Here is a 15,029-nt window from a genome sequence, read left to right as displayed (position 1 = left end):
TGTTTTAGTAAGGGGAGAGAAATAATAGACAAATACATACGGTAAATTTAGACAGAGGTCGATGATACAAAGAAATCAAAGTAGGGTCTTAGAAGAGATATGATTGGTGATGCAAGATGGCATGGTTAGTATAAATAGGGTATCAGGAGAAAGCCTCTAGGAGGAGATTGACATTTCAGCCAAGACTGGAATCACACAGGGAACCAGCCATTTGAAGATTGACTAGATGGGCATTCCAACCAGAGAGTGTAGCAGTCACTATAATTAGAAGGGCACGAAGTTGGTGTGTTTGAAAGATCCAACTAAGATGTCTATGACTGCAATGCAAGAAATGAGAGAGTATCCAACATGAGATCAAAGAGCCTGGGCCCTGTGGCATTTGGAATTTATTCTAGGTGAAATAGGAAGCCATGGGGGAGAGTGAAGGGGCATGTGATCTGATTGATACTTAATCAAGATTACACTAAGGGTTAAGTGTCAAATACCATCTAGGGCTCGTGGGGGGAACCTGGGAGATCTGTTTGGAGGTCATAATGGCAGTAGCTCCTATTAGGATCCTAGTGCCTTCTGGCAGTTTCACATGTTGATTCTTCCTTTTTTTTTTTTTTTTTTTAATGTATTTGGCTGTGCCAGGTCTTGGTTGTGGCACATAGCATCTTTGATCTTGTTGCAGCATGTGGGATCATTAGTTGTATCACTTGAACACTTAGTTGTGACTTCTGGTGTCTAGTTCTCCAACCAGGGATTGAACCGCAGCCTCCTGCATTGAGAGCCTATAATCTAAGCCACTGGACCATCAGGCAAGTCCTCACATGTTTATTCTTTACACGGTGCTTTCTCTCCTCGTTCTTGGTGCATCCATCCTGTTAGTTTATCTTCGTTTTATTTCCTTTTTTAAAAATGGTCTTATATAATTGGCTAACTTACAGTGAGGATGACTTTAATCATTGAGTTAGAAATATTCTTAGAGATAATATAGTGCAAGCTCCTTATTTTGGAATTAAGGCAGCTAAGGTTAAGAGCAAAATTGGTGACTTGTTTGAATTTCTACATCTAAATAATGATGGAGCCAAAAGAAGAACTCAGGACTCCAGGTATTTGATTGCTCCTTCCCCTAAGGTCCAGCCTGATTTCTGTGCTCTAAAAAAAATGTACTCGTTCTAGTATTCTGTGATATGAGGATCAGACAGATGGGGCAAAGGAAAAAGAGGCCTGAGCTAATAGCACATGCTGGCAGAGTCTATCGTTGTGTCAGGTCAAGGTGATCAAGATGTCTGAACAAGGGTGGTGGAGAGTCAGCAAATCGACGGGACTTTAAAAGGTCAGAGCGATGATGAAGGCAGCAGATGGACAGAGCGGTAGGGGGCAAATGCCAGGCAGGGAGCCAATGAACCTGAGCTTGTCTAAGGACATTATAGGACAGTCAACAGCTTGGATGCGTCGACACGTGGGGTGCCTGGCACTGTCATTGACACTAATTACTTGTGATGGAGGTGCTTTGCAAAACATGGGGGGAAATGGCCTTATTTCATAGGACATTTCCTGTTAGGCTGGACAAGTTCACAACAACTTTTTACACTAAATGCACTCGATTGAGGAACCAGGGAAGTAGTTGGAGTTTGCCCTTCCCTCTCACATTCCATGTTTGAGATGAAGAGATACCAGTTAGGAGCAATGCCTGGCCAGTGGTATTTCTTCTCAGTACTGTGCATTTTCACAAATTGAAATTCCCTTACATCTAAAATATTCAGAAATGAAACAGTGCAAAACCTGACAGATAAGGTGCTTTCTTAACACAAATCAGCAGGTAAAACAGGAGATTCAGACATTAGGAAAGACATTGAAACTATCGCAGAATCTCCACTGGCACAGTTGGATAGCAAAAACAAAAAAAAAAGAATAAAAAAGAAGGGGGTGTGCGTGTGTGTTAATTGCTCAGTCAGGTCCAACTCTTTGTGACCCCAAGGACTGTAGCCCACCAGGTTTCTCTGTCTTTGGGATTCTCCAGGAAAGATTACTGAAGGAGATTGCTGTTCCCTTCTCCAGAGGATCTTCCGGACTCAGAAATAGAACCCTTGGTCTCCTGCATTGCAGGCAAATTCTTTACCATTTGAGCTACAGGGTTATCTGTTAAATGTAAAGAGTCTGAACAATTACAGGATTCAATATAAAGACTATACTTTTTAGCTTATCAGGAAGTACTAGATAATAATTGAGCATTTTAACTCAAGATTTTTTTTTTTTTTTAGCAATTCTAATGGGCCAAATGCAGTGCTGAGTTCTGGTGAAGCAAAGTTAAGCACAGTAGAATTGTAGACCTCAAATCTCTCATTATTAGTCAGGGAGAACACATAGAAATTGTTTCTAACATAACTGCTATTATGGAGATAGGTAAAAAATAATATTTTAGTCCCATGAATGACAAGCTTTTGTGATAATGAGAGTGAGAAAATATATTAAAATATTGAGGTCAACTATGATTCTGAGAAAGATGAGTTGACTTAATGATATATTTGCAAAATATTGTCTCTTCTTGAGTTCCTTTGGTGTTATTGGAAGTTATGAGTCTACCTGGGTGGGCAGACAGAGGTGGAATGGAGGGGACCTCTTCTCCCTCCATTTCTGTCCATGCATCCCTTTTGCTTCCAAGTTAAAAATCTCTGAGTGGTAGCTGGGTGAGTCTCCGTGCATCCCTGAGGAGCTGGAAGAGATGGATAAATTGAGTCCCATGGGTCCACTGGTTTGTAAGCCATTTCATTTCCTAGTCCTTGTTAAGGCAGCAAGAATTACAAATACTACCCAGCCCTATTTGCATTTGGTCCTCACTGCCATTCTTCCCATTAATTTTTCTTCTACTTCACTTCTTTCCTTCAAATTTTCTTATTTCCTAAGTCAGACAGAGAAAGACAAATACTGTTTAATATAACTTATATGTGAAATCTAAAAAATACAACAAACTAGTGAGTAAAACCAACAAACAGAAAAATAGACTCACAGGTATAGAGAACAAAGTAGTGGTGACCAGTAGGGGAGGGAAGCAGGGAGGAGCAAATAGGGGTAGGGGGTAAAGGGGCTACCATGGGATCATATGAAATGATGTGTGTGAAATGTTTGAAAATTGTCAAGTAAAATTTAAAGGATCTTCAATTCAGTTTTTGAAAAGCCAAAAAAATTCTCATTTCCTCACTATTGCCCCATGGCCAAATGAAATTTGTCAAGAGTATTTTGGAAGTTATATTTAGGTTCATAAACTGAATGCCAAACCACCACATTGGTTTTCACAATTTTGGGAAGCTTGTCTGGCCCTAAAACAGGATTTCTTCCTTGGTTTCTTCCTCTTTCATTAGTCACTTTAGTAATGTTAGTCGCTCAGTTGTACACTTGGTGTGTGTGTACACTTGATCATGTCCAACTCTTTGGGATCCCATAGACTGTAGCCCACCAGGCTACTCTGTCCATGGGATTCTCCAGGCAAGAATACTGGAGTGGGGAGCCATCCCCTTCTCTAGGGGATCTTCCTGACCCAGGGATCAAACCCAGGTCTTTTACCATCATGAAAATTCCAGAGTCCCCTTCAGCATTTACATAAGCTACAAAGTCATACTCAAGAAAACAAGTTAAATGTTATCCTCATTGTCTCTCTTTCCCAACACACCAATATGTAATTTTATCTCAGACTTGGAAAAAATCATTTAGTTGATTGATACAGCAATAAAAAGACATTTTAGATCAACCAAGATAAAAAGCTTGACTAAAGAGTCTTTGTTTCACAATGATCTTCCTTCTTCAGTTACCAAGACCTTATTTAAATGACTAAAGTATGGCACATAAAATTTGTTCTCCAGCAAAACTCCCACTGATGAAAGGCTGTAATGGATCTGAAAGTATTTACATCTTAAAATGTCATTTGGGCTCTGTGGAAATCATGGGAGCCAATTTACTTGTTTGTTTCATGATAGTCTAGTATTTCTAGTGTACATATTTATTGTGGGTCTTCCAGCAGCATATCCAAAGATCAGGATTGAGGGAATAACAGTTACTTGGTAAGTATAGGAAAAGCCTATAGGGAGGAGGGAAGCGATGGAGGAAAAAGAAGGTAGTCAATAAAGGTGCGCTATTAAACCAGCCTTACAGTGGGCGTCTGGAATGTAGTGTAAAGCACACAGCACACTGAATCTCAAGACATCGATTGAAGACTGCCCTGTCCCCGAGGGTATTAACTCCTTGGCACTTCTGGCCTGCCATGCAGTAGCACATCTGGGCATGCCTTTACATCATTTCAAGAGCAAATTTCAACCGCTGGCAGTTGGTAGTCAAACTGCACCCAGCACACAGAATGGTCCCAGGAAAATGCAGGGGCCATTGACAGAACCTACTACAATCGGCTGGTCCATTTTTTGTTATTGTTGTTAAGTCACTAAGTTGCATAGGACTCATTGGGAACCCATGGAATGTAGCCCACCAGGTTTCTCTGTCCATGGGATTTCCCAGACAAAAATACTGGAGTGGGTTGCCATTTCCTTCTCCAGGGGATGGTCCATTTTTAGATTGTCAGGAAAACTGAGCAGTTTTTAAGCCATTAGTTATCTTTTCTATTTATCTATAGTCTAATCAAGAGATTTGAGTTCCTTCTATTTATATTCTTGCCCTGGAGGAAATACTCAGATGATCAGGCAGTGGGCAAAATGAATAAAAACAAAGCTACACGAATGATTCATAAATTGGAGAAGCAGACCATGCACAATCAAGGGTTGTCAGAACAGGCCTTTTCTACTAAGAGGAGACTTTAGCTATTTCAGCTGAATATAAGAACAAATCAGCTAGTGCTTGTATCACGGTCATAATGTCATACATGTAGTAGGCATCTCCATTTGAATGTGACACTTTTAGGCAATATAAAAGGCAAGTCAAACCAGTGTGCTTCTTGCCTCCTGGAGTCTAAAATCTGAGTAACACACTGAAATGCATATAAAGTATAGTCCAGGGTGCACAAAAACAAGTGCCCATAATGGCCATGAAGGTAAAGTGAGTTAAAAGCAAGCCAGGCATAATATGACAAATTAGTAAGTAACACTTAGCCTCAAGGTCAAGAATGGAATAGTGAGAAGTGATGTTCTTTAGTAAAATGAAGGGCTTGAGCTCTGTCTTAACTGATGTCTTAGGCACATCTATAAGGAGATGTGGTCCCTGCACCCTGCAGTTATGAATCAACTGGACTTTCCATGCTGTTGTTCAGTAGCTCAGTCATGTCCAACTCTTGGCAACCCCATGGACTAGCACGCCAGGCAGGCCTCCCTGTCCTTCACCATCTCCTGGAGCTTACTCAAACTCATGTCAATTGACTCGGTGATGCCATCCAACCATCTCATCCTCTGTCGCCCCCTTCTCCTCCTGCCCTCAGTCTTTTCCAGCATCAGGGTCTTTCCCAATGAGTTGACTCTACACATCAGGTGGCCAAAGTATTGGAGCTTCAGCTTCAACATCAGTCCTTCCAATGAATATGCAGGGTTGATTTCCTTTAGGATTGACTAGTTCGATCTCCTTACAGTCCAAGGGACTCTCAAGAATCTTCTCCAACACCCCAGTTTGAAAACATCAATTCTTGGGTGTTCCACCTTCTTTATGGTCCAACTCTCACATCCGTACATGACTACTGGAAAAGTCATAGCTTTGACTATGTTGGTCTTTGTCGTCAAAGTCATCTCTCTGCTTTTTAATAAACCGTCTAGGTTTGTCATAGCTTTTCTTCTATATGGACCAAACATCTTTAAATTTTATGGCTGCGGTCACTGTCCTCAGTGATTTTGAAGCCAGATAAAATAGTCTTTCACTGTTTCCATTGTTTCTCCATCTATTTGCCATGAAGTCATGGGACCAGATGCCATGATCTTCATTTTTTGAATGTTGAGTTTTAAGCCAGCTTTTTCACTCTCCTTTTTCACCTTCTTCAACAGGTGCTTCAGTTACTCTTCAGTTTTTGCCATAAGGGTGGTGTCAGCTGCATATCTGATGTTATTGATATTTCTCATGGCAATCTTTAAGGTTTTTTTTTTTTTAATTTTCTTTATTTTTTATTGAAGGATAATTGCTTTACAGAATTTTGTTGTTTTCTGTCAAACCTCAATATGAATCAGCCGTAGGTATACATATATTCCCTCCCTTTTGAACTTCCCTCCCATCTCCCTCCCCACCCCACCCCTCTAGGTTGATACAGAGCCCCTGTTTAAGTTTCCTTGGTCATACAGCAGATTCCCATTGGCTATCTATTTTACATATGGTAGTGTAAGTTTCCACACATATCACCCTCTCCTCCCCTCTCCCCATGTCCATAAGTCTATTCTCTATGTCTGTTTCTCCATTGCTGCCCTGTAAGTAAATTCTTCAGTACCATTTTTCTAGGTTCCGTATATATGCATTAGAATATGATATTTATCTTTCTCTTTCTGACTTACTTCACACTCTATAATAGATTCTAAATACAGATTGAATGTGTGGAAGGTCACAGTTCATGTATTCTTGAAGCCTGGCTTGGAGAATTTTGAGCATTACTTTGCTAGCCTGTGAGATGAGTGCAATTGTGCGATAGTTTGAACATTCTCTGGCATTGTCTTTCTTTGGTGTTGAAATGAAAACTGACCTTTTCCAGTTCTAAAGGCACTGCTAAGTTTTCCAAATTTGTTGGCATATTGAGTACAGCACTTTTGCAACATCATCTGTTAGGATTTGAATAGCTCAGCTGGGATTCTGTCACCTCCACTAGCTTTGTTGTAGTGATGCTTCCTGAGGCCCGTTTGACTCCACACTCCAGGATGTCCGGCAAGTGATCACACCATCATGGCTATCTGGGTCATTAAGATCTTTTTTGTATAGTTCTTCGGTGTATTCTTGCCACCTCTTCTTAATATCTTCTGCTTCTGTTAGGTCCAAATGGTATGACCATTTGCATGAATGTTCCCTTACTCTCTATAATTTTCTTGAGGTGATGTCTGCTGCTGCTGCTGCTAAGTTGCTTCAGTCGTGTCCAACTCTGTGAGACCCCATAGATGGCAGCCCACCAGGCTCCTCTGTCCCTGGGATTCTCCAGGCAAGAACACTGGAGTGGGTTGCCATTTCTTTCTCCAATGCATGAAAGTGAAAAGTGAAAGTGAAGTCGTTCAGTCATGTCCAACTCTTCGCGACCCCATGGACTGCAGCCTACCAGGCTCCTCCATCCATGGGATTTTTCAGGCAAGAGTACTGGAGTGGGTTGCCATTGCCTTCTCTGGCAGCGATGTCTAGTCTTTCCTATTCTATTGTTTTCCTCTATTTCTTTGTATTGTTCATTTAGGCAGGCTTTCTTATCTCTCCTTGCTATTCCTTAGAACTCTGCATTCAGTTAAGTAACTCTTTCCTTTTTTCCTTTGCTTTTAGCTTCCCTTCTTTTCTCAGCTATTTGTAAGGCCTCTTCAGAGAACCATTTTGCCTTTTTCCATTTCTTTTTCTTGGGGATAGTTTTGATCACTGTTTCCTGTACAATCACAAACCTCCATCCATCATTCTTCGGGCACTCTGACTATCAAATCTGATCCCTTGAATCTGTTGCTTTCAGTGTATAATTGTAAGGAGTTTGATTTAGGACTTTCCATAGTAGGTATATGGATGCTCATGTGACATTGTTGAAAATTTCAAATGAGTAGGTAATTCATAAACATTTAAGAAACACTATGGAGCCCAAATAAAATATATTTTCTATGAAGATTCAGCATACAGACAAAATTTAGCTGGAGTTCTCTGACACAATGACATCTACCAGATGACTTCCATTGCTGAATTGGAAGAGTTGTGTGTTTGTGTGCGTGTGTTCATAAAAGATAGAATAGCCTTTGGTTCATGAGGAATATATATATATATATATATATATAGTGAGTAGTAAAGCCAAAATCCCAGAGAAGCAGAGACCAGCATCACTGAGAAATGGAGAGAGTAACAGTGTTTCTTCTTCTCTTGATTCTCTGAGATAAATACATATATATTTATGTGTATAAATGTATACATACATATTGAAAGCAATGAAATAAGTATATTTTCTGAAGAGATGGGTAGGGAGGATGTATACCTGCCCTTTCAAACATGTTCCCACTCAAGGCTAATTCTACTGTTGCTACATCACTGAATGGAGAAGGAAATGGTAACCCACTCCAGTATTCTTGCTTGGAGAATGCCATGGACAAAAGAGCCTAGTAGGCTACAGTCCACGGGGTCACAGGAGTCAGGCATGACTTAGTGACTAAACCACCATCACCACATCACAGAAACCTTAACTTTATCAGAAAAGATTTTTGCAAGAGGGATTTCTTGGTGTGCACACAGATTTGGAGGGAAATCCCAAGCTGGATGGATCTGGCACAAGAGGTTTACCCTGATCATTTTGTAATAGAGGAGAAAGCATGAGAGGTTTGTAAGGACTTCAGATCATAGTTTGAGAAGAGAAGTAGCATATATTGAAAGTTTCTGAGTACTGAGTCCTAGGAGAGGTACTTTGCCTTTGTTATGTCACTTCGTTCCAATAATAATCTGGTATGGTGTTAAGAGGCAGTTGTAGGAAAGGGAAAATATTCCCCTCTATTTGTCCATGGACACAAAGACCTAGAGTTTAAATAACTTGCTCAAGATTATAGAAATAATGCATATAAGTACCAAGGCTCACATACAGATCATACTCCTTAAAGTATGTATGCAGCCCTGTATATATGGTTTTCTAAGCAGTAGGAATTGTTTACATTTTCCAGAAAGTAGGACACTAGGCATTAATTTGTATTTGTGTATGGTATTCTGGTCTGGAATGTAGGTTGACAAATGCTGTTCAACTGGGGACTTTCAGTAGAGCTTGTATCTTTCATGGTGCCTGATCTAACCTGACTGCATTACTCCCCATGACCCATTTGTCTGGCGGAGTCTTTCCAACAGTTTAGCTCGATTTTCAGAGCAGTGTGTTAAGCTGTCAATAGACATCTGAAGCATTTCAATACTTGCCCCTGGAGTAGAGGGGCAGGGTCATTCTCCTTAACCCAGAACTTGATGGCTGAAAATGGCTGCCTCAGAGCAAACTCTGGTGGAGACTGTGATCTGAAGGTGGGACATGGATGTTTGCCAAAGGCCATTGAACGGGATGTGTCACCAGCAAAAGTTGGGTTGGATGTGGAGGTGGAGAAGGGGAGATGAACAGATTGTGAGTAGTAAAGTCAAAATCCCAGAGAGATGCAGGGACCAGCATCACTGAGAGATGGAGCAAGTAACAGTGCTTCCTCATCTCTTGCTTCTCTGAGCTCAAGCTCTTCTTTCTTCCCATATTTCAGTTTGGTTTTCCTAATTTTTCCACTAAATACCTATTTTTAATTCATACTAGTCTGAGTATGTTTCTGTTTCCTTAAATGGACTGACCCCATCTGAGGAGGGCATTTCTTAAGGGAAATGTGATGTGAATCAATATGGAAGCCATCATTTTCTCCTGACTTCATCCTTTTCATTGGGAAGAGGACATGATTGGCACCTTCTACTGACTTCATCATCTTCTAAGGACCCCAAATCTCATGCATCTCACTAAGAAAGAAAGGTGGTTGTTATCTGCTTTTGTCCTTTTCATTTTAATGAGGAAATCAAGGGGAAAAAAACTTGTTGAAGGCAGAATTCTACGTGCTATATTGAGTCGATTTTCAGGGCTATTCATTTTTAATGCTAGATCTTATTTATAGCTGAGTGGAAGGAGAATAGAGTACATATCATCACTGTAATCAGAATCAATAGCAGTGTGTCCCATGTTAGAATATTTTTTTCAGCCCTCATCTTTAGATCTAGCAACTGATTTTTCTCCTAAAGGTTTTAAGGAATTTGCTTTATATTTTCTTCATCTCATGTAATATTTTGCATCTTTGAACAGCAACATATAATTTTAAAATGTGAGGGTGTTATTTTAAGTTACACTAATTTTTTAATGCATGAATCCTGTATGTGTTGACAACTCTGCCGAGATGCTGCTGGAGCATTAATTTCTATTTTCCCTAATCTGTCTGCACACAAGGTTAGCAGAAAGGAAGAAGTTACTTCACAATTCAGTAGGTAATTGGAAAAGACATTGCAACTGTTTTAATTACTAACAAATGAGTCAGACTGTGTTTTTAACACATGATTTAGAAACATACCTAAAATGCAGATTGGTTCTTTTAATAACATAATTTCATCATTAATCGGTACTCATTGGCTCCTTTGAAAATAGTGTGTTACATGCCAAAACAAATACATCTAACACATATATAAAAGTGTAAATAAATGATTGTGAGAGAGCTGTCCTTTAACTTTACTAATAAAATATTGTAGTTCTCTCTGATGTTGGCCTGAATTGGAAACATTCATGATTACATTTTTATGCACTGAAGTGATATAAGGGAGAGGGTTATCTTTGTTTTTTTTTTTTTTGCATGGGTGACCCTTTTAATGGTGAACTCCAGGTTACAACACAGTAACTGTCAGTTCAACTACACCAAGGTTCTGAAGACAACAGCTTCTCCACCAAGCAGGTTGTAAATAAATTTCAAATGGAACCTGGCATCACACTGAAGGAATTCTAATTTCACACTGTTGGGGTAGTTTACCAAAATGGCTTCAGAGTAGACTAACTTTACATAGCACATTAAAAAAAAAAAAAAGACATTTATTCAGCGTCATGATCAGACTATTACATTTAGCAATCAACAGCATGGGTGCAAAAAAAAAATCTACATTAAAACCCTTTGTTGGAATGCTTTACACTTTCCACAGAACAGAAACTAAAATAACCTGTTATACAATTAGTCACAAGTACAGTCCTTGAGTTTTTTGCCCATACACATGAGTATTGTCTAAAACATGTCTTCTTTGTAGCAGCTAGGCCCTGCCACCACTGTGCTTGGCTGAGTTCACAAATCTGTTGTAAGCTGTAGCTTCCCTGTCACTTCTCTGGCTCTCCTCTCCTGCTAAGCTTTGTTTCCTGGCAGTAATTAAAACCTTCTGCCACTGCCATAGCTACTGCTGCTGCTGGAGCCACCATAGCCACCTTGGTTTCGTGGTTTGGCAAAGTATTGGCCTCCACCACCATAGGGGCCAGAATTTCTGCCTCCAAAGTTTCCTCCTTTCATGGGTCCAAAATTTGAAGATTGATTGTTGTAATTGCCAAAATCATTGTAGCTTCCGCCACCTCCATCATTACCAAATCCATTATATCCATCCCCACTGCCACCGTATCTGCCACCACCACAGCTGCCACCAAAGCCACCTCGACCACTGAAGTTTCCTCTATGACCAAAGTTGTCATTCCCACCAAAACCACCTCCACGACCGCCACCAAAGCTTCCAGAACCACTTCGACCTCTCTGGCTGGATGAAGCACTAGCCATCTCTTGCTTAGACAGGGCTTTTCTCACTTGACAGTTGTGGCCATTCACAGTGTGGTATTTCTGAATGACAATCTTGTCTACGGAGTCATGGTCATCAAAGGTTACAAAAGCAAAGCCTCTCTTTTTGCCACTGCCTCGGTCAGTCATGATTTCAATTACTTCAATTTTCCCGTACTGTTCAAAATAATCTCTCAGGTGATGTTCTTCAGTGTCTTCTTTAATGCCACCAACAAAAATCTTTTTCACAGTTAAGTGGGCACCAGGTCTTTGAGAATCTTCTCTTGAGACGGCCCTCTTTGGTTCCACAGCTCTTCCGTCCACCTTGTGTGGCCTTGCATTCATGGCCGCATCCACCTCCTCCACCGTGGCGTATGTGACAAACCCGAAGCCTCTGGAGCGCTTGGTGTTTGGATCCCTCATTACCACACAGTCTGTGAGCGTTCCCCATTGCTCAAAATGGCTCCTCAGACTCTCATCGGTTGTTTCAAAGCTCAATCCTCCGATGAAGAGCTTCCACAGCTGTTCGGGCTCTTTGGGAGACTCTGATTTAGACATGACGGCAGTGGAGGCGGGGAAGACTTCAACGATGCTTTCTCGGCGGCGTCCATGGGCAGAAAAAGCGGGTTATCTTTGTTGAATGCATTTTCTAAGTAGTAATGGCAATTATTTTTTCTTACTTATTTTTGAACATCTATAATGGTTCATTGTCCTGAGAAAAACAGTCTAGTTATGCAATTATAACTCTAGATTTCAGAATCTTCTTTCAGTACTACAAAATTAGTCATAATAAGCATCAAGGATTATTTAAAATTGAGGAGTAGAATAAACTGTGCTGAATCTGTAGCAAGCTGAGAACATTTCTCGTGTGGGAATGTGCTTCTCTTTTCTCCCTCCCTTCTTTATCTCCTCCTTATCCTATGTTTCTCCTCTTCCTTTTTTAGTTAAAATCCCACTTACAAAATTGTTTTATTGACATTTCCTTTATTCTTGTAAAATTAGGGTACAAATAGAAGACAAAATCCATATGATTGAGTGATTTGTTTAATTGAGGCTTAAAGTATAAAATATCTTTTACAAGTCATGGCCTTTTTTTTGAGTACATGTTATAGCCTCAACTCAGTGGAGATAATATTTTTTTATTTTTATTATAAATTTATTTATTTTAATTAGAGGCTAATTACTTTACAATATTGTATTGGTTTTGCCATACATCAACATGAATCCGCCACGGGTATAAACGTGTTCCCCATCCTGAACTCCCCTCCCACCTCCCTCTCCTTACCATTCCTCTGGGTCGTCCCAGTGCACCAGCCCCAAGCATCCTGAATCATGCATCGAACCTGAACTGGTGATTTGTTTCATATATATTATACATATAACCAATGTAGTTTTTTTTTTTTTTTTAATTGCCTCTCTCCATTGATTTTCTGCGCCAGCCCCTTGGAAAGTGGGAAGCAGGTGCATAGACACCACCAGAAGGTGGCAGAGGAGGTGGTGAAGCCTTGAATCTCTGAGAGTAGAAGAGTGAAGAAAAGTAGAAAAAAGTAGCAGAAACAAGTGATCAGTCACTATGTCCTAATTTTCCCCCTTTAGTCACAGCAAAATAAATGTGTTTAGTCACAGAGACATGTGTGCATGCTAAGTCGCTTCAGTCGTGTTCGACTCTTTTGCGACCGAATGGACTGTAGCCCATCAGGCTCCTCTGTCCATGGTCTGTGGGGAAGTGTCCTGGAGTGGACTAAGAAAAAAAAAAGCTGGGGATTCAGCAGTCACATCTTAGCAGACAGCTTCACAAGTACTCAGGAATGGGTAGCCTAGCTGAAGACACTGACTGAAGACCCATGCAAAAACCAGGGACCCCATTTAATCCCCATGGCATCACCTAGCTTCCTACTCCCCTTAAGGTGCCATTTTGGGAAGAGATTGCATTAGAAACCCCTAAACCCTATAATTTATCCATAAAAGACAGAATTTACCTCCTAAAATAATCTTATAAACAGAAAGCAATGGAAAGAACTTGTGTGTTCACCCTTAAATCTGCCATTCCCTGATGCCTCACCATTCTCATAAACAGACTGTGAGCATCCAGACCAGGTGACAAGGTGCCCCCTGCCACAGATTCTCCTTCCGACCTTCCTCTGAGTGACCTAGTGACATTCATTCATGTTGGTGTGGACCCCCCCTTCACTTCTCCCGATCAAGCCACTTGCCCCTAGTTCCTCATTCTCTGATTCCCACCTGCTTGGCTGAGCCCACGCCCTGGCCGTTCCCCACAGGTCATCCCATCATGGACTGATGTAACTGGCTCTCTGGGCTCTCTCAGTATAATAGACTCTGTTTTCTCCCGAGCCTCTTTTCTATTTTCTCTGTGTCCATCCCTGATTGATCATCTCATAAAAGAATATAAAACAAGACAGAGGGAAGAAAAGCTGAAGACACCTCGATTAGAAAATTTAACATTCTTTTCTCCTTGCTTTTGATGAAGTATGAATATGTTTTTCTGTACATCTGATCATGACATGTATAAATTCCACACCCTAACTCCCATGGGGACGTCTAAGACTCTCTTCTCTGCATCCTGTCTGTAGATAAATGGGAGAAGCACTACTAATGGCAGAGGCTGGAAGATTTTGTAAGTTGTAGTGAGAAATTTGACTTTAAACATAAAGCTTTATAGGATCAAGTTATGTGGAGTAGTGGTTTTTGAGAGGGAATCTTTTCTGGCTAGAGTAGCAAATGGTCCTCCTGGCATTCATGTACAGGCTTGCTTTCATTTACTGCTTAGGGCACTTTGTGGTTCCTTTCAGGAGAGTGGGAAGGTCGGGTCTCAAGTTCTTAAGTTCTGAGTCTAAAGCTGTTGCAAGAAGCAAAAACCTAAGTGACAGCTTGGAGAAGCTTAAAAACACACTTAGTGGGTAAAGAAAAAATTACGGCATTCCTTTTTGTCATCATCTATTTTATGTTCCTTGAAGTAATCCTCATCACACATGCATATGTGTGCTTCCTTTCCTTTTGTCCAAAGTGCAAGTATGGGGGAAGATTCTGTTCAAGACTCTCCTTCTTGTTGGAGTCCTAGCCACACATCTCATTCCTTCTTTTCAGTATCTATTTTTTTGCCTTCCCTATTTATGGACTCATTTTGCCTCAGGAGTTATCAATAGTATTATGAGTATTGCTGCTTCCTCAGGAAAGATGATAAGCCCCATAAAGACAGCACCCAAGCCCTATGATCTCAGCCTACACTTCTGGGCACAAAGGAGATTACCTGAATCTTGATAACTAAAACGAAAGCTGTGCGACTATCCCAAATAAAGAAAAATTCTTTTAGACATTCCTGGTGAATGCTTTTAATCAGCTCTACTAAATCATGTTTAATAAAAGATTGAGCATGATAAATTTGTGTGTTGACTAAAAAAAAAAAAGAAACAGAACTAGGAACTAGGAATGTTCTGCCTGAAAGTGTGGAAGATGATAGATGAAGTCAGAGATTTTGTTACCTGTTCAATCATGGTGGTGGTTTTGATTTATCCCTTTGGCATATCTATGTGAACTTGGCTGAACTCTCCCTAGAAATACTGACAAATGACAGCAGGTAAGGGATTAGTTAATTCCCCAAATCTA

At 40.5% G+C, this 15,029-nt stretch overlaps 2 protein-coding genes across 3 annotated transcripts in view; one reads left to right on the top strand and one right to left on the bottom strand.

The window, feature by feature from the left end:
• Positions 1-15,029, top strand: part of THSD7B (thrombospondin type 1 domain containing 7B) — a 1,076,713-nt gene that overhangs the window by 246,216 nt on the left and 815,468 nt on the right. The window lies entirely within an intron of this gene.
• LOC113904626 (heterogeneous nuclear ribonucleoprotein A1-like) lies at positions 10,667-12,002 on the bottom strand. The gene has a single exon (XM_027561756.1). The coding sequence runs from the start codon at positions 11,961-11,963 to the stop codon at positions 11,013-11,015; it is 951 nt and encodes a 316-aa protein (XP_027417557.1). The 5' UTR covers positions 11,964-12,002; the 3' UTR covers positions 10,667-11,012.

This window comes from Bos indicus x Bos taurus, chromosome 2 (assembly GCF_003369695.1).
Source record: "Bos indicus x Bos taurus breed Angus x Brahman F1 hybrid chromosome 2, Bos_hybrid_MaternalHap_v2.0, whole genome shotgun sequence".
NCBI lineage: Eukaryota > Metazoa > Chordata > Mammalia > Artiodactyla > Bovidae > Bos > Bos indicus x Bos taurus.
The sequence above is the reverse complement of the archived record's forward strand: the minus strand, read 5'-3'. Positions and strand labels throughout refer to the sequence as shown.

Excerpts from the sequence above, each read along its gene's own strand:
- LOC113904626 (XM_027561756.1), bottom strand. The coding sequence starts at position 11,963 with ATGTCTAAATCAGAGTCTCCCAAAGAGCCCGAACAGCTGTGGAAGCTC.